General features: G+C 43.6%; 1 protein-coding gene across 2 annotated transcripts in view; it reads left to right on the top strand.

The window, feature by feature from the left end:
- The window catches only part of adamts18 (ADAM metallopeptidase with thrombospondin type 1 motif, 18), a 138,242-nt gene that overhangs the window by 80,279 nt on the left and 33,567 nt on the right, over positions 1-24,396 (top strand). For both annotated transcript variants that reach the window (XM_061746732.1, XM_061746740.1), the window contains 3 exons: positions 319-449; positions 817-940; positions 2,521-2,765. In XM_061746732.1, coding sequence (XP_061602716.1) covers positions 319-449; positions 817-940; positions 2,521-2,765 — 500 coding nt within the window. The remainder of the gene's footprint in view (positions 1-318; positions 450-816; positions 941-2,520; positions 2,766-24,396) is intronic.

Genomic DNA, 24,396 nt, shown 5'->3' with positions numbered 1-24,396 from the left:
TTATTCTGCTCCTCACCGGTGGAACAAACTTCCTGTAGACCTGAGGTCTGCTGCAACTGTAGATCCTTTAAATCAGGCCTAAAAACATTACTGTTTAATTAAATACTTACCTGTTGTACTCTACTGCCCTTATTTTTTAATAACTTGTTCTTTTTATCATTTCACCTCTTTTCTTATCATTTTATTTCATTTTATTTGTTATTTACTGTTTAATTGTGTCTTGCCGCTTTTAATGTTGACGTAAAGCACTTTGAATTACCTTGTGTTGAATTGTGCTATACAAATAAACTTGCCTTGCCTTGCCTTTCTTCCGTGCAGATGAAGACGTCTGCAAGCTGTACTGCATCGCAGAAGACTTTGACTTCTTCTTCGCCATGTCCAGCAAGGTGAAGGACGGCACCTTGTGCTACCAGCACAAAGGAGACGTGTGCATCGACGGGCTCTGTGAGGTACGTCGGTTCATCGTCTGCAGGGCGCCTTCCTTCTCACGACGCTAGAAGATATTTTAAACCCCTAAAAATCACGAGGATCTTCCTTTGCATGCTTTAAATCTTCCTTTGCATGCTTTAAACAAACATTTCATTGTAAAGGAATATTGTCTTTTACTCATCTTCAGTCTCATCGCCATGATTTTATCATCCACATAAACCACATGGACCACTGAAGCGTGCAGCTCGTCAACGGGGCTGTAGACGGAGTTAGAGTCACGCCTCATTATAGAGATTAGTTTATTCCACATAAACATCTCCATAAAGGAGCTTGTTATTTTTACCATGAGTCCGTGTTTTGTGAGTGTTTTGTGTGTGTTGTGTTTAGGAGGTGGGGTGTGACCAGGTTCTGGGCTCCCAGGCCTCTCTGGATGCCTGTGGGGTCTGCAAAGGAAACAACTCCACTTGCAAGATCTTCAAAGGCCAGTACAACCTTCAGCACCGGGCTAACGGTAAACCTGTCCTCACTCGCAGTCCGTCTGTACGTCCGTATGTTAGGCAGCATGATTGTAACCCCTTAAAACAATGGAATGACTTGCTACCCCTTTTCCACCAAACCGGTTCCAGGGCTGGTGCTGGTTCACAACTCGTTCAACTTGGCAAACAGCTAAGAACCGGTTTGTTTTTCCATATCTCGGGTGCTAAGAGGGACGTTTCCAAGTGTTTGTGTGTCTATTTAAGTGGACTGGTCTGGTCTGTGGGTTCCTAATTTTACTGGACATTGTAGTCGCTGTTTGAACGGCCCATTGTTGTTCCAGAAGGCCACGATGTACAGAGGGAAGGGGGACTTCTTTAAGGCTAGGAGGTATTTATAGATATTCAACAACAAAAGATAAGTTCATGTTGTGGTCATTTGCAACAGCAGTCTGGTTCAGGCCAAACCACGCAGCCAAACCAAGCTTCCAGCTTATTAACATGTCATTATGCACTTTTTACTAAGACTTCATTCACAAAAAATGGCTCATTTAACAGTTTGATACCATTCAGACACTTTTAATACCTTTTACATGACATCAGCCGACATTCATTTAAACTTCAGAGCAACGAGGTTCCTCTTCATTCCCGTCACCTGAATCTTCATCCCTAAGCCACATCATTACTTCGCTGCAAACGTCAGTTACGTCGCTGCGTTTGCGTGAAAGTTGCAGCAACAACCAGGTATCTGCTCTAACAGGACATGGTCCACTTGGTTCAAGGGCTGTGCGATTAATCGATTTTAAATCTAAATCAGATTTATTAATCAAGACGATGTTAAAAAAAGGAAAATCGGAAAATCGATTTTCCTTTTTTGCAGCTGGCTGCATGCGTCTAGTCATCTTTGTTTGGTCAAGAAAATTGTAAATGTTGTCACTTTACTAAACTCAAGGAGGATTTACATTATCTTTCAATTGCACTTCATTCCCAATAGGGAAATTTGTTTGCTATTTTTCTTTAAAAATAAAGATAAAATATTTGAAACAATTTATTCCATTGTCTTTTGTAGTTTTACCAAAAAAATCGAAATCGAAAATCGGGTTTTCAGAGAAAAAAATCAGGATTTTATTTTTGTCCAAAATCGCCCAGCCCTAGTCCACGTAGCTCCTCCGTGGACACATCTCTAAAAGACAGGTTGTCTCCTCCTCCTCCCGTGATGCTTTGCTTTGCATCCAGATTCATTCTTATTTGAAAATGTCTCCATCTCCCAGTCTTGCTATTGCCGTTGGTCTTAATAACTCCACCCCCTCCGCTTACGTAAGCGGTTCTTTCCTCTGGACCAGCAAAGAGTTGGTGCTACCTTGGAACCGGTTCTTCTGGCCTGGAGCCAGTTCTTTGTCAGTGGAAACAGAAAGCCCGGTTCCAAACTGGCCCGGAACCAGAACCAGTCCTTGAACAGGTTTGGTGGAAAAGGGGTACAAGAAGCTAGAACCAGCTCTGGAACCAGTTTGGTGTAAAAGGGGTCTGATTGGTGAAATATGGGTTATTATTAAGATCAGACATGACATCAGAGTGGTGGAGCTGCAGTAAAACCGGTGTGTGATTCTGATTTCTCCAGAGTACTACTCCATGGTAACGGTTCCAGCCGGGGCTCGGAGCATCCACATCCAGGAAGTGGAAGTGTCCACCAGCTACCTGGCCGCCCGCTCCCTGAAGAGGAAGTACTACTTGACCGGGGACTGGACGGTGGACTGGCCGGGGAAGTTCCACTTCGGCGGCGCCGTGTTCGACTACCAGCGCTCCTTCAACCAGCCGGAGAGCCTGTACGCGGCGGGGCCCACTAATGAGACGCTGGTGTTTGAAGTAAGCCGCCGCTGCTGTGTGACGTCCGTTTATGGCAATTGACAGTGACAAGACCTCCGAGCGGCTGCACCTCTCTTCTCTTTAAGCCTGGACACGATGGCATGAAGCTTTGATGGAAAAAGCAGCTTTGAGGTTAGAGCAGAAGTAGCTGCAGACGCTCTGAGAGGGATTAGCGGCTGTGCGGCTTGGGATCTCCTGGCACCTTTTTAGATCTTTTGATTGTATGCATTTAAAATTAAAGTTAAAATAATAATAATAATAATTAAAGCTGCAACCAGCGATGAACGGGCCCTCGCGCATGCAACTTTCACCAATAAAAGTCAAGGACTCAAAACTAAGTCTGATGACACCACCCACGACTCTTTATGTCAAACCATTCAAAAGTTATGGCAGAAAATAGGAACTATCAAATATCGACCAATCAGAAGGAGGGGCGGGGCTAATTTGCACCAATTATGTTCAAGGACTCAAAACCGAGTCCGATGTCACCACCCACGACTCTTTATGTCAAACCATTCAAAAGTTATGGCAGAAAGTAGGAACTATCAAATATGGACCAATCAGATGAAGGGAGGGCACGCTTTTTGGCCTCTATCGTCGCCAAGGTAGCGCTTTTGACTTAGAAAAGTAATGCGCGTAGTTGCAGGATCGAGACGCACATTTTGATGTATAACACACCTGGGTGCACATTACGGTTCGGGCCGCATTAACGGCCGAAGAAATGGCATAAATTGCGCCAAAATTACACGATTAATTCAAAATGGCCGACTTCCTGTTCGGTTTCGGCCATGGCGCCATGAGACTTTTCTTTAAGTTGTGACATGATACAGGTGTGTACCGATTTTCGTGCATGTACGTCAAACCGTATTGTGGGGCTTGAGGCACGAAGTTTTCCGGGGGGCACTGTTGAGCCATTAGGCCACGCCCATTAATGCAAACCATTAAATACCAAATTTTTCGCCAGGCCTGGCTTGCGTGCAAAATTTGGTGACTTTTGGGGCACGTTTAGGGGGAAAAAAGGCCCTCATTTCGTCGGAAGAAAAACAAATTCCTACACATACAATAGAGCCTTCACACTGTCAGTGCTCGGGCCCTAATAATGATAGAGGAGGTTGGTGTTTTGTGACCGGAGGTTACGGGTGGATGAGTGAGGGGTAAGGAGGTCTTTGAGGTATTGAGGGGCATTTCTGTAGATGCAGGGGTGGGTGATGAGGGCAATCTTGTATTGGATTCTTGAGCTTTTGGGAAGCCAGTGTAGTGTGGAGAATAGGGGTGTGTGGCAGGGTGGAGAGGTTGATGGGACACACGCACCTGTGTCCCATCCGCCTGAGTGGCTGCAGCTCTCCACCCTGCCTGCCTTATAAGGCAGAGCTGAACAGCAGCAAGGGGCCCTGGTGTGCTGATGTGCTTGTGCACGTGTTGGCAGTGATTTGGGCAATAAAGAGGGTTCTGCACAAAACTCTGTGTCTCTCCATCCTGTCGGTCGGGCCCCCGTGGCACTCACACTGCTGGAGGAGATTAGGGCGTGGACGAGTTTTTCTGCATTGGAGAAAGTGAGGAAGGGGCAGAGTTTAGATATGTTCTTTATGTGGAAAAAGCAAGTTTTGTACAGATGTTTAATGTGGTTTACAAAGGTAAGTTGTGGGTCCAGCTTCACACCGAGGTTGGTAACAGAGGTAGAGAGGGGGATGTCTTGACCAGAGAAGGAGATGGTGGTTATGGGTGATGACTGGACCTGGTGAGGGGAGGCAATTTGTATGGCTTCGGTTTTGGAACTGTTGAGTTGAAGGAAGTTGTGACTCATCCATGCCCTAATCTCCTCCAGGCAGTTGGAAAGGGCTTGAGTAGGTGATGATGAGAGGACTGGGGTGGAACGTAGGTTGGGGTCAGTTCGGAGCAGTGTTGTTCTTGTCGGCTATTTTTAAATTTTGTTTCAGTCTTAGTCTTGTTTCAATCGCCGTTGTTATTTTTTGTCATATTTAGTCGAACTCATCCTTTTTTTATTTAGTCACATTTTTGTCGACTAAAAGTCGAGCATTTTAGTCTTTGTCTTAGTCCATGAAACCGTGAATTTATTTGTTTAGTTTTAGTCAACAAAAACTATTGGCATTTTAGTCTAGTTTTAGTCTGACAATTTAGTCTAATTTTAGTCTGACAATTATTTTAGACATTTATCACTAGATAAAATCGAAAAATATTTTCCATCGCATTTTTTCTCATCCTTTTGATAAAAATGTCAATTTTAAGAAATACATCTAGAAAGGGAACATGAATCGACATGAATTTGCACATTTATTTGGATCACAATTCAGACACATTGATGGTTGCATTAAAATAAATATACATCTGCGATGAAAATAAAATAAAGTGCCTAATGGGCTAGTTCACATTCAAGAAAATTGATATGAGGTCAGTGAAAATAAGAGAAAAATAAGAAAATAAAAACGAACTCCCAATGTATATAACAAAATAGTCTTCTGTAAAAATCAGCATTTTGGCAATTTCTTGTTTTTGATATTTTCTCCTGAAAACGGCACTTACGACGTATGTCTGCTTTAAATAGGCTAAACTTGCAATCCAACTGAAACCATAGTTGCCCCACCAATAGAATAGTACCTTTCATTAATTCTACAGTGGCTGCGGTTGCTACATGCTAAGAAGCTAACGTAAGTTAACTAGTAGACTAGTTTTGGGTAGATTTTATTGTAGTAACATTAAGCTGACAGTACACTCAACAACACAACGTTGATTTAATGTTGTAAACAACCAGCAGTATACTTTATGTTAACTTAGCTTACCTTGATTTCTTTGTGGTAAATGGAGATGTGTCGTTTCAGGTTTGTAGTGTTCTTTCCTTTCAACTTATGACCGATCCCCGTGCAAAGCATGTTACTGTTTTATTTTATTTTATGAAATGAAATCTCCGCGTCGGGTCTGTGTGCAGCTGTGGCTGCAAGCTGCGCTGGCGGTAACTTCAAAAGGTGTGTTTGTGTGTGTGTGTGAGTGTGTGGGGGGCAAGGGTATGTTCGATATATGCACCCTGACCACAATGCCAATACAAAGTGATAGACAACTGTGCTCCCAGACAGTCCCGGTGAGCATTTGCGAACGCAAAGCGGCGCTCTATGGCAAAAGAGACAGGAGGAAGTGATACGTTCATTATAATTATATATTTCGTATCGTCTTTGTTCGTGAACGAAAATGACCATAGATTTTAGTGGAGTATTTATTTTGTGAACTATATTTTCGTTTAGTCTTTATTAGTCAATGAAATTGCATAATGATTTTGTCCTAGTTATTGTTTATACACATGTTTTTTGTCTAGTCCGGTCTCGTTTTTCGTCCGGTGAAAAATGGGCGTTGACGAACATATTTCGTTTCCGTTTTCGTGAACGAGAACAACACAGGTTCGGAGGTACAGCTGAGTGTCATCGGCATAACAGTGAAAAGGCTAAAAATAGAGCTAATGTCAGTGTGGCAGGGTGGAGGAGCAGCCACTTGATTGTGTTTGGACACAGGTGTGCCCAATCAACCTCTCCACCCTGCCTGGCTACATAAGAAGTGGCTGCACAGCAGCAAGAGGTCTTTGCTGGGAGGAAGCTGCTGAAGCTGAAAGCACGTGTATCTTGGGTGAAAGAAGAGAATAAAGAGTTCCTGCACGAAACCCTGTGTCCTCTGTCCTGTCGGTCGACCCCCGTAGCACTAGCCTTGCTACAGTCAGAAAATAAAAGCATTTAAAACACAAATAAAATGAGGCAGGTCTCAACTATCCATCCGTAACCATACAGCTTCCCCTTCTTCCACTACACTCACTTTTCTGCAGGAAAAACACTCATGGTTCACTCTACATCACATGTGATCAGTTCCTGCACTCGTACCGAGGTGATGTTACATAAATCTACATCATCGTAGACGCTATCAGCGATGGTCCGTGTACAGTAGACGGCTCAGCAGCGTGGGTGGGACGGTTCTCTCAAGTGCTGCAACATCTGTTACAGCTCTGTTTTTCTGCCTGAGGTGCACTTAAAACGCTCGGCTGATTCACGGCTTGATTTTCTTTTTCCTTCTGAATTACCTGCTGCCCCGTATCGATCGCTGGCTCTGAGAATCAGCAGAAAACATGTGGCTTCACAACAATCTGTGGCTAACCTTTATCAGCAACCCAACGGCATCCTGGTGCTTCCAGAACAACAAGAAAACATCATCAACAACAACAAAGATTTTCTTGGTGGATCAATCAGTCCCCAGGGTGACTCAGTCCGAGCAAACGTGAGAGAATCTAAAGGCAAGGCATGTTTAGTTGTAGAGCACAATTCAACACAAGTTCATTCAAAGTGCTTTACATCAACATTAAAAGCGGCAAGACACATTTAAACAGTGAATAACAAATAAAAATGTAATAAAATGATAAGAAAAGAGGTAAAATAATAAAAAGCACAAGTTGTTAAAAAGTAAGGGCAATCTCATTATTACAATGGCAAGAATTAGGTTTCTATACGGTGAAAACGTGCAAAAACCGGGTCAAATACAGTATTACAAAAGTAATCTGTAACAATTCGTACGGTGAATTAAACCAATTTGACAATTCTATGCCACAATCCCTGTTTCCAGGTCTTATTTCACACAACTGATGAGAATTACGTTCCTATACGGTCAAAACGTACAAAGACCGGGTCAAATACAGTATTAGAAAAGTAATCTGTGCCGATTACTAAAGATAAATGATAAAAAACCTCGTTACAGGTTTGATGTAACTTGGTTAATAAGAAAAGAGGGATTAAAACGGAGCAAAAGCTACATTTTGCTTTTGTGTCACACAAACAAATTTCCGTTTTGAATGAACTCATTGTTTCAGGGTCAGAAAGATTAAGATATTGCAAAGTGAGCTGTGGCAGATGCCGGTCCAACGCTGGGAAGGAAGTGGGGCAGCTTCTCGGTAGCAGCATCGGCGGAGGAAACACAATCTGGTGCAACACGGGCCAAACCTTGGACTTTGCACTTTTACTCATGTGAAATTACAAACAGACATATGACATATGTTTGGTTTGGTTTGCATTGCCGGCAGTAAGTCAGACTTGTTCCCGGTGCATGTTGGACTCCGGCAGGGCTGCCCTTTGTCACCGATTGTGGGAATCCGGCTTGGGGACCTCAGGATTTCGACTCTGCTTTTTGCGGATGATGTTGTCCTGTTGGCTTCATCGGACCGGGACCTTCAGCATGTGCTGGGGCGGTTTGAGGCCGAGTGCGACGCGGCAGGGATGAGAATCAGCCCCTCCAAAACCGAGGCCTTGGTTCTCCATCGGGAAAGGGTGGCGTGCCTTCTCCGGGTGGGTGGAGAAGTCCTGCCTCAGGTGGAGTTCAAGTATCTCGGGGTCTTGTTCACGAGTGAGGGAACGATGGAGCGTGAGATTGACAGACGGATCGGTGCAGCGTCCGCAGTTATGCGGTCGGTGTACTGACCGTCATGGTGAAGAAGGAGCTGAGTCCAAAGGCGAAGCTCTCGATTTACCGGTCAATCTACGCCCCTACCCTCACCTATGGTCATGAAATTTGGGTAGTGACCGAAAGGACAAGATCGCGGATACAAGCGGCCGAGATGAGTTTCCTCCGCAGGGTGGCTGGACGCTCCCTTAGAGATGAGTTTCCTCCCTTAGAGATAGGGTGAGGAGTTCGGTCACCCGGGAGGAGCTCGGAGTCGAGCCGCTGCTCTTTCACATTGAGAGGAGTCAGCTGAGGTGGCTTGGGCATCTGTACCGGATCCTCCTGGATCCTCCCTAGGGAGGTGTTCCAGGCATGTCCCTCCTCCCTAGGGAGGTGTTCCAGGCATGTCCCTCCTCCCTAGGGAGGTGTTCCAGGCATGTCCCACCGGGAGGAGACCCCGGGGAAGGCCCAGGACACGTTGGAGAGACTATGTCTCTCGGCTGGCCTGGGAACGTCTCGGACTCCCCTGGAAGAGCTGGAGGAAGTGTCTGTGGTGAAGGAAGTCTGGGCATCTCTGTTGAGGCTGCTGCCCCCGCGACCCGGTTCCAGATAAGCGGAAGAAAATGGATGGATGGAAATTACAAACGCACACTTTAGATATTAACCTCACAATCCTGGACGTATCTTATTTGACACGAGACGTCTTTACCATCCACACACTGTAAAAAAATGTTGAAATAAGTTAGATAGGAACACAAGTAATCAGAAGAACCGAGCACGTGACACGACCGACTGCTTTTGTTCTGCAGTAAAAACCTGCTGATCTGAGGTTATCAGTAGTTCTAACGCCGTCCCGGTCGTGCTAAATCACGGCTCTTGAACACTCCTGCAGGAATCACCGCATAAACCCTCCCTCGTTCAGAGGCTGTGATTGGTCCCAGACCTTTTCTCATGAGAGAGAACCTTTCTGAGCAGCGAACGGGTCGGACTGACGAGGCCTGCACGTCTCAGACACAACTGACCCTCGTTTCTATGTCAGAACGCTTCACTGAGCCGGTGCACCGTCTGCAGCTTTGCTCCGCGCAGAACTATACACTCTTATTATTCATGTGAGGTTTAAGTCAGCAGTTCAAGTTCTGGAAATGTCTGCATTCCCGAGATATAAGCCGAGCAATTAACTAACCAGATGTAAGATGCACATGTAAGTCGGCTCATCGGAGGATAAAGCATCGGAGGAGGCAGAATTACAGCGTTATGTTGGGGAGCGCTCTTTTCCCCGCCGTTATTATCCTAATATCCCTGTTTTAAAAGGTTATTTTCCAGAATCCCTGATGAGTTTCTACCCAGTCCTCTGAATTTTCATTTCTCAAACATTAAGTGGAGTCCTCTTCAGGCACGGGAACAGAAACAATAAACTTTCAGTCGCCTGGAGTTTCTGCGGGGTGGAAGAGATGATTTATGAGACGGTATTTTCTCTTCCTCGTCACCTCTGTGATCGGCTGCGTGTTATAAACCAGAGCAGGGAGGGGAGTACGAGTCGTTACGAGTCTTTACGAGTCCCAAGCAGCGTTTTCTGGTGCTGCACAGACAGCGAGACCCAACAAGGGTTGTTGTTTTTCCTCCCTCCATCCTGCGTGGAGTGATACTCGTGTAAACCCCCCCCCCACCCCCAGTCCCCACTGTGGTTGAAACAGGAATGATTGGTCTGGATATCCAGGACAAACACGGCCCCGGCTGGTCACTCGGTCGGCCATCGGGACGTTCCCAAGTGTTTGTGTGTCTATTTAAGTGGACTGGTCTGGTCTGTGGGCTCCTACATTTACTGGACATTGTAGTCGCTGTTTGAACGGCCCATTGTTGTTCCTGAAGCCACGATGTACAGAGGGAAGGGGGACTTCTTTAAGGCTAGGAGGTATTTCTAGACATTCAACAACAAAACATAAGTTCATGTTCTGGTCATTTAAAAGACCATTCTGCTGCAGGCTCCATGCAGCCGTTTTGCAGAGGCCAAACCAAGCAGCCGGCTTATTAACACGTCATTAAGACTTAATTCACAAAAACCAGCTCATTTAACAGTTTCAAACCATTCAGACACTTTTAATACTATTTACCGTATTTTCACGACCATACGGCACACCGTATGAAAAGGCGCAGTCTCAGTTATGTGTGCCATTACTGTATTTAACACACACTTATGGCGCGCCGCTTTACAACAACACACACACAAGCATACAAGTGTGCGTATTTAAAAATAGAGCAGGAGCAAAACTGAGTTTGATTGTGCTTTATTTAAGTCTTTATTACAAAGTACTAAAATTTATTAATTACCGTTTATCACATTTATCACATTACCGGTAATCGTCATTAATCAATCCCATTGAAGTCCTCATCCTCCGTTTCTGCATTAAACAGCTGCGCTAAATCAACTGTGCCAGCTGTGCCAGTTCCACTTTCCTCGCTGTCAGAGTCACTTTCCATGCCGTGCGGCCCCTTGGAAATGATGCAACAACAGTCCCAGCAGACACGTTAGCCCACGCATCTACAATCCATCTGCTAACTGTGGCGTAACTTGCCCGGCGCTGCTTTCCACTCTTCACATCAGCTGTGAGATGGGCACGCATAGAGTCAACAGTGATGCTGATGCGTGGGAAAAACCACCTGGTCACCTTACAAAGACCTGCCTCAGCCACTCTTTCATCATCCCTTAATCCATCCAACCCTTTTCATTTGCCTTAATAATGACTACTGCTGGAAATGTCTCTTTAGGCAAAGTCTTTCTTTTAAAAATCACCATAGGCGGCAGTTTCTTTCCATTAGCGTGGCAACCAAGCACAACAGTAAACGACGACTTTTCGTACGTTGTGCGTATCGCTACCGTACTGGTCCCCTTCTTCTCCACCGTGTGACTCACCGGGATGTTGAAAGTGAGCGCGTGGTCTCAACTATGTCCGCCTTACAATAACAACACACATAGGGAACACTGCGCTATAGGGCCCGCCGCACATTTTGAAAAAAATATAAGACGTTTATATGCGTCTTATGGTCGTGATAATACGGTACATGACATCAGCCGACATTCAGAGTCATTTAAACTTCAGAGCTTCCTCTTCATTCCCGTCACCTGACTCTTCATCCTTGACTCCTCATCCCTGACTCTTGCTGCTGGGGGCCGAGCAAATATCAAAGCATGTCCAGCTCTCTCAGCCACCGCCATCGAATCAAGACACAACCGGTGTTTTCATCTAGTAATAATAAGTGGAACAGTGTTAATAGCAGTGTTTGCAAGCGTCAGCAGCTTTTATTGACTGTCTGCAGGTCTGCTGAACTTTCCAGGGTAGTTGTTGCCTCTGAAAAGGTTGCAGCCTCTTCAGCAACGATGATTACCGACGTCATGACTTTAATTATTGTCACTTATTTTCCTTTTCTCTTCCGAATGAACATGTGTATTTTTGTATAGATTGCCATTATTACTGCTTTGTATGTTCAAAGTGGATTGTGATGTTGATGACGATAGATATTTATTATTATATTTTACTTATTTAATTAATTAATTACCCCCTTCCTTTACTTTATTTATTAGATACTAATAAATTATTATTATTATTATTATTATAATTTATTTATTAATGTTAGTAATGTTAGTGTATGATCTGATCCTACTCATACATAGCCCACCCTATATATATTTATTTATTTTGTTTTTTTTTTCCTTCGTCTTTTCCTCTTTTTTTTCTTTCCGTCTCTCTTAAAAAATGAATTCCTGCACGACTTGGTCACCTACCGTACCAACTGATCACAGCGTGCTGCACATCCTTTTTTATTTCAGACGGAACAAGTTTTAAAGGATGAATCAGAGTGCACACCCACCATGTCACGCCACTTTACCCTCCTGGGCTCGTTAAGATAAACTACCTCCATGTTAAATTAGTGGGAAGTGTCCTGGAACGAGAGGACTAGTGTAACATCTACGGCTGCTTTTCCCTCCAGAGCCTGTTGGTCCCGTTACTCTGCAGTGCTAATTTGTGCACAACTTTGGTTTAGACCCACATGTGACTATAAAACTTGTGGATATCTGAGGTCAGCCCGGTTCATGAAAGCCTCCTCAGCAGAACCAAAGATAGCCATAAATAACGGCTGGAGGTTTGGTAACGCCGAGCAGCCCCCGGACATCTGATGCTGCTGGTTACCAGACTCGTCTCGCCAGGCTGCTCTGCCCACACGACTGGTGAACTTCCCACAGTCTCAGCTCGGGGCCCAAACCCGCAGTGGAAACACTAATGTGCAGCTTTGCCACGCGGCATAGAAATAAACCCAGCAGCTACAAATTTTCTGGTTCATTTTCCAGCCAAAGAAATTTCATTGAAGTCATTAAAAAGCTTAGACGGCAGTTCTGGTGAGATCTGGTCTGAAGGACGGGGTTCTGTCTCTGAATCTGGTTTCTCTGAGCTGAGAAATGAGTAAATGAAGGTCCTGGAGGATGTTGCCACACCAGAGTATGAACAATTTTGCTTAAAAGCTTCTGTGCTACAGTTAATCTAAAGAAAGACGATAGAAAAATACACATTTATGGGCTAGTAGTGTTGTTTCTGGCAGCCTGTTTGCATTTTAGATTTAGTCTAGTCTTTGGGTCCAGCTATCATTTGAGTTTTTATTAGTTTTAGTCACGTTCATTCTCCTTTTAGTCGTGTCAAGTTTCAGTCGACTAAAAGTCTGAGCATTTTAGTCTTATTTTAGTCAGAATTGTCCATTTTAGTCTAGTTTTAGTCAAAGATTGTATTTAGCCAAACCCATTTTACAATTCAAACAAGGTTATCTTATTATTATATTATTGTTACCTTATAGACCAGGGGTCGGCAACTCGCGGCTCCAGAGCCGCATGCGGCTCTTTAGCGCCGCCCTAGTGGCTCCCTGGAGAATTTTTCAAAAATATTGACCTTTTTTTTCTCCTTTTTTTCTTCTTTTAAAATTTTTTTTTCCCTTTCTTCTTTTTTTCTTTTTCTCTTTTTTCTCTTTTTTCTCTGTTTTTTCTTCATTTTTTTCCCTTTTTTTCTCTTTTCTTTTTCCTTTTTCTTTTTTCCTTTTTTTCTCTTTATTCTTTCCTTTTTCCTTTCCTTTTAAATCTCGACATTTCGACTTTTTTCTCGACATTTCGACTTTTTGCTCAACATTTCAACTTTTTTCTCAAGATTGTACTTCAACATTAATCTCGACATTTTTACTTTTCTCTCGAAATTTTGACTTTTTTCTCGACATTTCGACTTTTTTCTCAACATTTTGATTTCGCCTTTTACCATTTTCCTTCATTCTAAGGCTTATACATACAAGACTTTTAATTTTTTGCGGCTCCAGACATATTTGTTTTTTGTGTTTTTGGTCCAATACGGCTCTTTCAACATTTTGGGTTGCCGACCGCTGTTATAGACTCAAGAATACATTCATTCCAGATACAGAAGACTCTAATTTGAGTTTAAAACATATTTATTTTTCCACATTTCTCCCTATCTTTTTCTTTTTCCGACGACACATTGGGTTTTCTTTTCCACGTCTATGTAGGAAAGTAAGACTAAGCCTAAACCAGAGGAAACAACTTAAAACATGGACATTAAGGATCTTTGGTAGAACATTTCGTCTCGTTTTGGTCAACGAAAATGAACACATTTTAGCAGAGTTTTTATTTTGTAATTTACATTTTAGTCTCGTTTTTATTCCTCTACGATATTGCATTATATATTTAATTATCGTTATCGTCACATGACCAGCATTTTCGTCTCGTCTTGTTTTCCTCAGGTGATAAAGGTTCGTTGACGACGATATTTAGTCATAATTCTCGTTAACGAAAGCACCTTTAGGGGAGATTCTGGATGGGATGATGAATGTGAGACGTGAAAACAGCTGTCCTCAGCCGGCAGGATGACATCACGGTCGCTGCATCCATCCCGTTGCATGTCCATCCCTCTCTCCCGTAAACAGCCGCGGTGCGTCGGCGTCAAACGGCTGAGAAGAGATGAAAGTGTGGGGGAAACCGGCGTGACGGCTGAAACGCTGAAACGCCGGAGAGCTCGGCTCCTCTGAAAGGTTCCCGGGGAACAGCTGGAGCGTAACACAGTCCTCTCATGATGACATCGTTACTGGCCGGTTAATTGCTTGGATCCAGAAGCGTGGCGACATCGCTGTTGAAAGACCCGCCGAAGGTCACTCGGGGAGGGGAATTGAAAGCAAACAGGAAAGATTGAACCGGCCGTCACGCCTCGTATAAGAGTCCATCACAGTTCAGAGACTGATTTCCTGGTTCCTGCAGGCGACAGGGGCAGAATTACGTATCGTTATCTGCTGGTTTGTAGTATTGTAGTGTCCCACACCTCCAGCATGCTAAAAAACTGTGTTTTCAGACAAAACAGCAATAAATTAACCTTTAAGGGATGTGTTGGAGGAAGGGGAGACTCGTCCCGGCTTCTCCCGGTGTCCAGTTGTTCTGTCGATCCATGCTGCCCGTCCAGATCTACTACTTTGTGTTTCTGCGCAGTCGATTTTCAAAGTTTGATTGCCATCCCCATAATTTCTTGCATCCCTTCAGTCCACGCTGCTGTTAACGATGAGGAACATCCTCAAAATCCCTAAGAAGATATATATTTATATATATACAAGCCAGCAGAGATCATTTTACGTATTTTTTGCAGAGCAGTATCAGGCCAGCAGAGATCAATTTAGATGCTTCCAGTGCCCGGATTTCTCCTTTTCTCTCTAAAAATCTGTTTTGCGGCGCAGTATCAGATCAGTGTTAGCTTAACTCTGTTAATAAGCTAATAAATCGAGGTGTAATTATGCTGACATTCATCCTGCAGTGGCAGTGAGGTGATTAGTATCTTACCTGAATGCATCAAGTAACGGGAGCATTATTTGATAGGATGTTACTGGACTATTAAATGATGCTACCCCTGAAATATTGATTTAAAATGGATAATATGGGATGTTGAGTATTTGATCCTTCAAAATACACGACCCATGACATGAATTGCATTACACTTTGTGAACATTATACGATAAAGAAAAAAAACAACAATTCTATCGCTTTATTTGATATTTACGGAAGAGTATTAGGGCCATGCAGGAGAATAAATATTTGAGAGGGGAAGGTTTTTTTTATTTTGTAGTCGAAATGTCGAGATTAATGTTGAAATACAATTTCAAGAATAAAGTCGAAATGTTGAGAAAAAAGTCAAAATTTCGTGAATGAAGTCGAAATTTTTACTTTTTTCTCAACATTTCAACTTTTTTCTCGAAATTCTACTTCAATATAAATCTCAGCATTTTGACTTTTTCTCGAAGTGCATAATGAAAAAAAAAATCTTCCTCTAAAATATTATTTTTATTTTTCTCCTGCCTGGCCCTGATACTCTTCCGTAGATATTCATTCAATCATTGGCCTTTATTTAACCAGGCAGGTCATTAAGAACATTCTCATTTACAATGACGGCCTGGCAAGAGACAAGGACCACTTGGGGGGAAAGGAAGTGGTTTAAGGAGTAAAACACAGTAAAATTGTTGCTCTACAAAGGTAGAAAACCATTAGGTAGCATGTTTTGATAGGGCAGCAGAAATCTCGAGAACAGCGGTCCTGCATCTGTCCCGTCCTCAGCACGCAGCTGATTCGGGGATGACGTAAGCGTAATCTGAGTATAAGCATGTCCTGTAATTACAGAAAGCAGACAGCGGTGGACAGAAGCAGAAGGGTGGTGAGAAAAAAGGGGACGGGGGATTAAAAGATTAAGAATCCTGCAGTTGAACTCTGAATGTGTTGAAGTTGAAGCCGGGGCGAAGTGACTAAAACCCTCCTTAGTATTCATTCATTTCTGGTGTTTTCTTGGTCCGGTTCACACACACACACACACACACACTCACACACACACACTGGCCACGGTTACATGATGTTTTTTAATTCGGAATTAATTATTCTGAATTAAACTATGTTCCTTCGACTTTACATGGAAATAGTAATTCCGAATTGAGGTTTACATGGAAAACACGTTTGATCGGCTTTATCCTCTACAGGTCTGTGGGTTGGGAAGGTTCTGATTGGATAGGGGGGGGGACCGGAAGTTACGTCTACCAGAAGAAAAACTAACTTAGCCGCTACAACTTTGAAAAGCTCACAATTTTTTATGTTTCCTGTTTCCATCTGTTCTTTTAATTATTTCCAGGTCCTCCAAGCTATTTATTAAATAAATGTTCTCTGCTCTTGACCAGCGTTTACTGCGTGCTGCATCTTGAAACTTTGTTTGGAAAACCAGCCCAGCGCGGAATATAAGCGTCATGGAGACAGACGGGCGAGGGAACGAGCAGAAAGAAAGACAGACGGTGCGTCCGAAATGCCGTACTAAACAGTATATACTAAAAAGTATACTTAAATTTGGCACACTTTTGAGTAAATATCAGTAGTGTGCATTAATTCGGACGTACTATTAAGAGCGCACACGTCACAGAGGAAGTGACCTGTCACAGCAGCAGTAGCAGCTCCGCTCTTTCCCGTTTATTCTGGCCGAAACAATATGACATTATATATTATTATATGCGAATATTATAATATTAATATTATATAATAATATTATTATACTTAAAGGAGCTTGAGGCTCCTTTTAAGAAATGAGACTCTCTAGCGCCACCCTTCACCACGACGGCCGTTGGGGGTACTGCAGTCAACAGTGAAGCCGGCACGGGAGAACGGGGAGAACGTGCATGCAGCGTCATGTGACGTCACATCCTCAGCCCAGCGCGGGAAAATCGGGACCGAATTGCAGCACATTTTGCAGCACACAGCCTGTTCAAGGCAAAGGAGAGATACACTAGAGGAAACATTCTTTTTGGTTTGGAACGCTTCACCTGACATTATTACTAGAAAACTTAAAATGTATACAGATTTTTTTTATAAATCCTGCCGCAATCCGGCCTCAAGCTCCTTTAATATTATACTTATGACATATGCGTATCACTTAGCAACCAAACACCGCTGCATTGCATTGTGGGAAGTTTCTGCTCAGCTAGTGTCCATCAATCCACACTAATACATTTCTCCAGAATGAGTATGGATAGTACATACTATTGAGTACGTTCTAATGTTTCGGACGCACTAAAAAATCTTGCATACTCATTTTGCATACTCATTAGGGTGGAAGTATGCAATTTCAGACGCTGGCTGGAATTAATTTAAAGAGGAATGAGTGTAAACATGATCATGGAATTATTCTATTCAGATTTAAAATTGGAATAAACCAACCACTTACTTCGGAATTAAGTTTAATTCGGAATAGCCATTTTCATTGGGAATTAGGTGTTTACATGGTAATTTTTACTAATTTTAAATTGGAATTAATTTTAATTCTGAATTAAAGAGGAATTAAACTTCCCATGTAAATGCACTCAGTGTGTCGAAGTTGAAGCCGGGGCGAAGTGACCGTGAGGGGAACCGAGGAAAACTAAAACCCTCCAGTCATTTCTGGTGTTTTCTCGGTCCGGTTCACACACACTCACTCAGACACACACACACACACACACACACACACACACACACACACACACACACACACACACACACACACACACACACACACACACACACACACACACACACACACACACACACACACACACACACACACACTCTAGCGGTGACGGAGCGGCCGTGGGAGACGGGGGAGGACGTACGGACAGATCGCTTACAGACCCCGACTCTGAGACTCTGAGTGAAAACAAATGTTGAGGAGTGTGAGCGCAAACTGTGACAAGGTGTTCACATCTGCACATCTGCACATCTGCACATCTGCACAGCTGCTCGGCTGCTCGGCTGCTCGGCTGGTCGCGGCAGACAGAACATATGGAGGATTATCTCCCCCCCCCCCCCCAGGAATACAGATTCCTGCGGCTTGGCGAGCCGGGGTCATGCCAGTCCAGCGCCGAGACCGTCAGCCTGATATCTGTATCCGCCATAATTCATCATCGTCCCATCCCAGCCGATGAGAGCTGCGGTCGTCGGGGTTGTGAAAGCCGAGACTCGCCGCGGTCACCGTGTGTTTATCCTCCTACCAAAAGAATCACATTTCTTCCCTTTTCTTTGTGAAATAATCGTAAGCGTCGTGAAGTTAAAGTTTTTATTGGAGCGCGGAGCTAAAGTTCCATGGTTGCCGGGAGAAAAACGAGCAAAGGGTTGCAGGTCAAAAGGTGCAAAGGATAAAAGCAAATTCAAGAGAGAGAAACATGCAGTCGTGGATTAAAAGTTAAAGTTAAAAGTGTTTCCACTAGGGTTGGGGATCGATTCAAATGTCAAGAATCGATTCGATTCCGATTCTTTAGATTCAGAATCGATTATCAAGATTCAATCCGATTCAATTCGATTCCAATATTGATTTGGGTTAGTTGATTGGTCCTTACAGCATCATTAGCTGATAATACTTGCTGTTTAATCTCAATATAATACTAGTATTAATATGTTGCAGGACTACAGTCATATAATTCATTCAACAGCTGAAAAAACAGTTTTAATAAAACTAACCCAAATCGATATCGGAATCGAATCAAATCAAATCTGGATAATCGATTCTAAATCTTAAGAATCGGAATCGAATCAATTCTTGGCATGTGAATCGATCCCCAGCCCTAGTAATTTCAAATCGATAATTGTGTCTTCAGATTTCATCTCCAAATTCAGTCCAATTTAAATCAGTAACATTTACTATTCATTACTTTTCTGAGGTGGAGGGGGGTGTTGGAGCTGGTTATTCTGCTAGAGGACTTTGGGACTAGTTAGTAGTCGTGTCAATCCTTAAAAGCACTGGAGTCAATCCTCCAATAGTGTAGAAATAGCGGTAGTGCAGTCGCCACACAGATCTGATCTCAGCTGATGGATGGAAACATTTATAGTGAGTTCAACATCATCATCCACTTCTCTGTGTTATTGAGCTGCAGTTGAAAACAAGCTCATATGGAAACTAGAACCAGGATGATGGAATACAATCACGCAGGATCAGGACATTACTAGGTTTCTTTTTGGTCCCGGCCTTGATTTGAACTATTCCTGGTCTTGATACTTGGTTCTGTTCATGAGGCCTACAAAGTTAGACGTGTGTGATATCACTGCTGCTGGCTGATTCCAGGACCGTGAGGATGCTTGTTCGCCGTGTGGGATGGGAGGATATTTCCTCACCTCTCTGTGGTTTCGTTGCCAGTCTTGACCAGGACTGATGAGACGAGACGGAGGTCTGGACTGTTTAAAACGGTTCTGACGGAGTTCTCCAACGCTGCATTTACCACCACCATGGCTTTAGTTATTTAGACCCCCCCTCTGAGGATGTGAGTGTTTTAGACTAAAATGGAAGAAAGAGACGTTGGTTTAAACCCGTGTGGGTGTTTGGTCGAGGAGAATTAACGCTGAAAGCTTGTTTCCTTGTGTCATCATACACGTCCAGTGCTGCTGCTGGTTTTCTGGCACCGTGTTCGGAGCTGGTTGAGGTGAATATGGTCCACAGAGGAAGAGGGATTGGGGGGGCAGGCATTCTCCTCGCAGGGCGATAGAGGCCTCACCTTTATCACTTTTATCACATTCAGGGTCATTCAGGTCGTTCAGGGTCTTTCAGGGTTTGCAGATAGCAGTTTGCAGATATTAAACCTACTTTGAAGATTCATACGGAGGTACAACACAGCTGCATACATGCCAGCCATTTGCCTCTGTGTGTGCACATGTGTAATAGTTGAGCAAGATCTGGCTGATGGCAAAAAGAAGGTATTAAAAGTGACGCAAGCCTTTTCTTAAAGACACATATCATCCCCCTTTTTTATCCAAAGTTGATCATCCTGTAAGTTTCTGAGGCAAAGTCACATGACTGACTGTCACATCATTTGGTCAAAACATCACAAATACATCTTTTCAGATCTACTTTTTTTCTGGGATTCAGGAGATGCAGCATGATGTAGAGTTAGTTCCAGATAAGAGGAATGAGAAACCTGGATTATTCAAGCCTGATCTGGGTCTGTGATGTCATTGGGTCAGTTTCACTGAGAAAGCCTACTCCTTTCTTTTTTCTTAAATATCAACGATCTTCTGCAAAGATCTCTCAATTATGTCGCCTCTAGTGGTGCAGTTGGGAAGCACTTTTCTGACCAGTCCCCCAGTTTTATGGCAATTAAAATGCCTGCTCCCTCTTCAAGTAACGGAGGGAACCTGAGCTCAGGGTATAGTAGCCTCTCTTGGGGTTGATAGAGACTGAGCAATGACTTAAGTAGGAGCACTGGGCGATAAAATGGGAAAAAAATCGGAATATAAAATATAAAAATAATGAAATAATTACACCGAAAAATGACCACAAAAAAATAGAAAAAAATTATAGCGAAAAAAATCTGGGATAAAAATGATCTTAAAAAAAAAGTTTTATTTAATGCAAAGGACTTTGGTTAACTTCGTTTTTAATTCAGTTCAGAATATGGACCTTCACGCACCCCCAGAGAGGGTTTTGCTTGTGCTGCCTCCAGCAATTGAACGCTTCGTTTATACGATACATAGCCGGGTATTTACAAAAATTTATATTTCCTCCTGTACGTTTGGAAAAATACCATCAATTACACAAACCTGCATAAATACGCTGTTAAGGTGCTATGAGCAGCCAAACCTACAGGGGGCAGTGTAACGAGAAGATAAAGTCATGCTAGCCAATCAGAATCCTGGAAAAAAACATCAACAAATGACACGAGTAACTTCCAGTTACTTCCAAGATGAACCAGAGTCTTTGGTTTGGAGTGACAGAGAAGTGGAGTTACTTTTAAGTGTGACGTTAGAATATAAAAGAGGTTAAATACAAGAAAATATTGACGGTGGCCAAACAAAATGTAAACACAGGTCGAGCTCATGACGCTGGTGACGTTTCTGTCGCATAATGTGACGTTCTGAAGCCTAAATGTCCGTTTTTCTCTGTTTACAAGCAAACGTGAAGTCGGAGGTTTTGCAAATCTCCACTTTGGCCGGAGTTTTCAGAAATGATGGTTTTTGGTGACTTTGAGCTTCGTTTTCATGTAAACGAACGGCCAAAACGCATGAAAACACCACCATTTTTGCTACGTGTAAACGGGGCCTAAGTCAGGCTGGCGTTCTCGTACGTCAGTTTCTGAGGATCCTGCATCCATCAGCCGACGTCAGACAGTTCCTGGCTTCACCTGAGACAGACATTTGCTGTTTTAGCCCGTTTGGACCAACTTCACCCAGGGTACCGTTAGCAAATGTTAGAGGGGGATTCCTTAAATCGGTAAACCCCCCCCCAAGCATGCAGATAACCTTGTCCTGTAGGTTCTTTGCAGAGAAACCATGCATGTGAAGGTATATATATATATATATATATATATATATATATATATATATATATATATATATATATATATATATATATATATATATATATATATACATACTGATGATTTAGTTAAGCATTTTAGTGGTCTATCAGTGGGCTGATGGCCGGGCGAGCTGCCAGAGTTACGCCTGCGTTTTGCCCCAGAAGGCTCCAGAAGACCTGACCAGGAAGAAGAGTCATAGATGATGGTTGGATGGATCGTCATTAACCGACCCAAATAAACCAGACGGGAGACCAAACAGACCTCCTTCTACTGACCAAACCCACAGTTTGACAACGAGAATAGACAAAGCTCTTCACCGGTTTATTTCCGTGTGCCACTTTTACGCTTCCCCTCCTTCTTTTAATGTTTTAATAGGTATGTCTGCTCTCAGTCATCCGTCGTATCTCTGCTTGACTTGAATGTTCAAATAAATCCCTCTCAGGAAAGGTGACCGGGTTCTGTGAAGGATGTGGGTGAAACAGGACAAAACTGAACTCTAAAAATTGTTGCACATGTGCAGCGTGTAATCCAGAGGAAATGAGGCGTGGTGGCTTCGTCAGGCCGAAGGTGGAGGGATGGACTGTAATGTTCCTGGAAACACGGCGGCGGGTCGGAGCCACCGGGGAGATTCAGGGGCTGAAACGAGCTGCTGCTGCTCCTTTAGTCGTGGATCAGGACACATGAGCTCGTTTGCTAATCAATGTCGCAACAGATGTTTGGATATTTGGTCCAAGTCGAGGGAACACGAGTAAAGTGTTGAATGACATTAGTGTGTTTCCTCAGATTAATATTCAGTCATTCTACACGTCCTGCTTCATGATGAGTTGGAGGTTCGACTCCCTCCAGCAGCTGCAGGACTAACGTCGTAGACGTCAGTGTCTCAATCCCAGGATGGACTAATGTCACTAACTAATTACATTCCTCCGGTTGACACCTCTAACTTCACCTCTAACTTATTTAAAAACACATTAAAAACAGACAAAGAATAACTGACACATACAAAAAAATCCAGTTCAGAAATAGCAATTGCACTCTTCAGTTACAGTTTTTTATCAGAGCTTGAACTCTCCCAGAGAGACCAAATCACTAAGCTCTAATGTTCTGAAGATTGTTCCATGACCAAGTTGCAAAATAGGAGAAAGCGGCTCTACCAGGTTCTGTATACATTCTTGGTACCTGGTAGAACATCTAGTGGAACGAAGATTATACCAGCTGTTGGTGAGTGATAGGAGATTACAGAGATATGAAGGAAATTTACCCAGTATGGCTTTGTATCTCTACGCACGTGACCTAAAATAGCTGGAAAGGTTTCAACAACTTAAGCTTCTCCAGATATGCCATGTTCGCCGGGAAGAGAAAATCACTAACATCGAGATTCTCAGAAGGGCCTCACTTCCAAGCATTGAAGCCACAATACTGTATCATCGCCTACGTTGGGTCGGCCACATTGCTCGAATGCCACCAACGCGCCTCCCTAAGATGATCCTGTATGGAGAACTATTGGAGGGCAAGCGTCCCCGAGGCGCACCAAAGCGTCGATTCAAAGACCAGCTGAAGCGGTCGCTGGCCCAGGCTGACATCCCCCAGGACAACTGGGAAACGATAGCTCAGGAACGAGACTCCTGGCGTCTTAGAGTCGGAAGTTTTTTCGAAAATGACAGGCGGCTACATCTTGAACAAAAGCGCCAAGACCATAAACGGAGACAAGCTCACAACCCTACACCTGCAACTCTACAGTGTGAGCATTGCCCAAGACCTTTTCAGCACAGGCTGGGCCTACTAAGCCACATTAAGTCGCATCAACGCCGTCAACAGCAACAACAACAACTGTAGGTACAGAAATAGAATCACAGAGGAAGAGCTGACACGCTGCCTGTTAGCAGACACTTTTATCCAAAGCGACTTACATATGAGAGAACAAGCACAAAAATCACATAGGACGGTCTAGCAGGATAAGTGCTGGTCAGACTGCTGAGACTCCAGTTGGACACAGGTGCTGCCATGCCAGTGCTAGAATATCTTTTTCTATTATTTTTTAAATAAGAAAGCTATGTCTAAGAAGACACCATCTTGTCGTAAGTGCATGCATCTTACTAGATGCCGAAGTGCTCCTTAAAGAGCTGAGTCTTTATCTTGCTCTTAAAAGTAGGTCCAGACCTGCAGATCGGACAGAGTTTGGTAGGTCGTTCCACCATCGGGGAACAATGGAGGAGAAGAGTCTGGCTACTGATTTCACACCATGTTGTGGTGGAAACACCAGGCGTCTTTCTCTGGCTGAGCGGAGCTGTAGAGAGGGAGTGTAACTCGGAATCAAGTAGTGAAGGTAGGCAGGAGCCGTTTGGGTAAGTGTTTGGTAGCCAGAAGCAGATCTTTGAACTTGATGCTGCAACTGGAAGCCAGTGCAGAGAGATTAGCAGTGGAGTGACATGAGCTCTCTTGGGTTGATTGAAGACCAGACTTGCTGCTGCATTCTGGATCATCTGCAGAGGTTTAACTGAGCAGGGAGGCCGACCAACAAGGAATTACAGTAGTCGATGCTTGAACCAAGAGCTGTGTTGTATGTTCTGTCAGGTAGAGTCTGATTTTCCTGATGTTGTAGAGAACCGGAACACCGGGAAACTGAGGCAACATGGTCCTTAAAGGTCAGCTGGTTGTCTAGCATGACACCAAGATTCTTCGCAGAAGATGTGGGCACAAGTGTGGTGGAATCTAGCTGTTTATCTGAGGAGGTAAGGAGTGACTGGCTGGACAAACAATAAGCTCAGTCTTGCACAGATTTAGCTGAAGGTGACGGTCCTTCATCCAAGCAGAGATATCAGACAGACAGGCCGATATTGAG

Source organism: Cololabis saira, chromosome 2, assembly GCF_033807715.1.
Source record: "Cololabis saira isolate AMF1-May2022 chromosome 2, fColSai1.1, whole genome shotgun sequence".
Lineage (NCBI taxonomy): Eukaryota > Metazoa > Chordata > Actinopteri > Beloniformes > Belonidae > Cololabis > Cololabis saira.
This window is presented reverse-complemented; position numbering and strand designations above follow the sequence as displayed.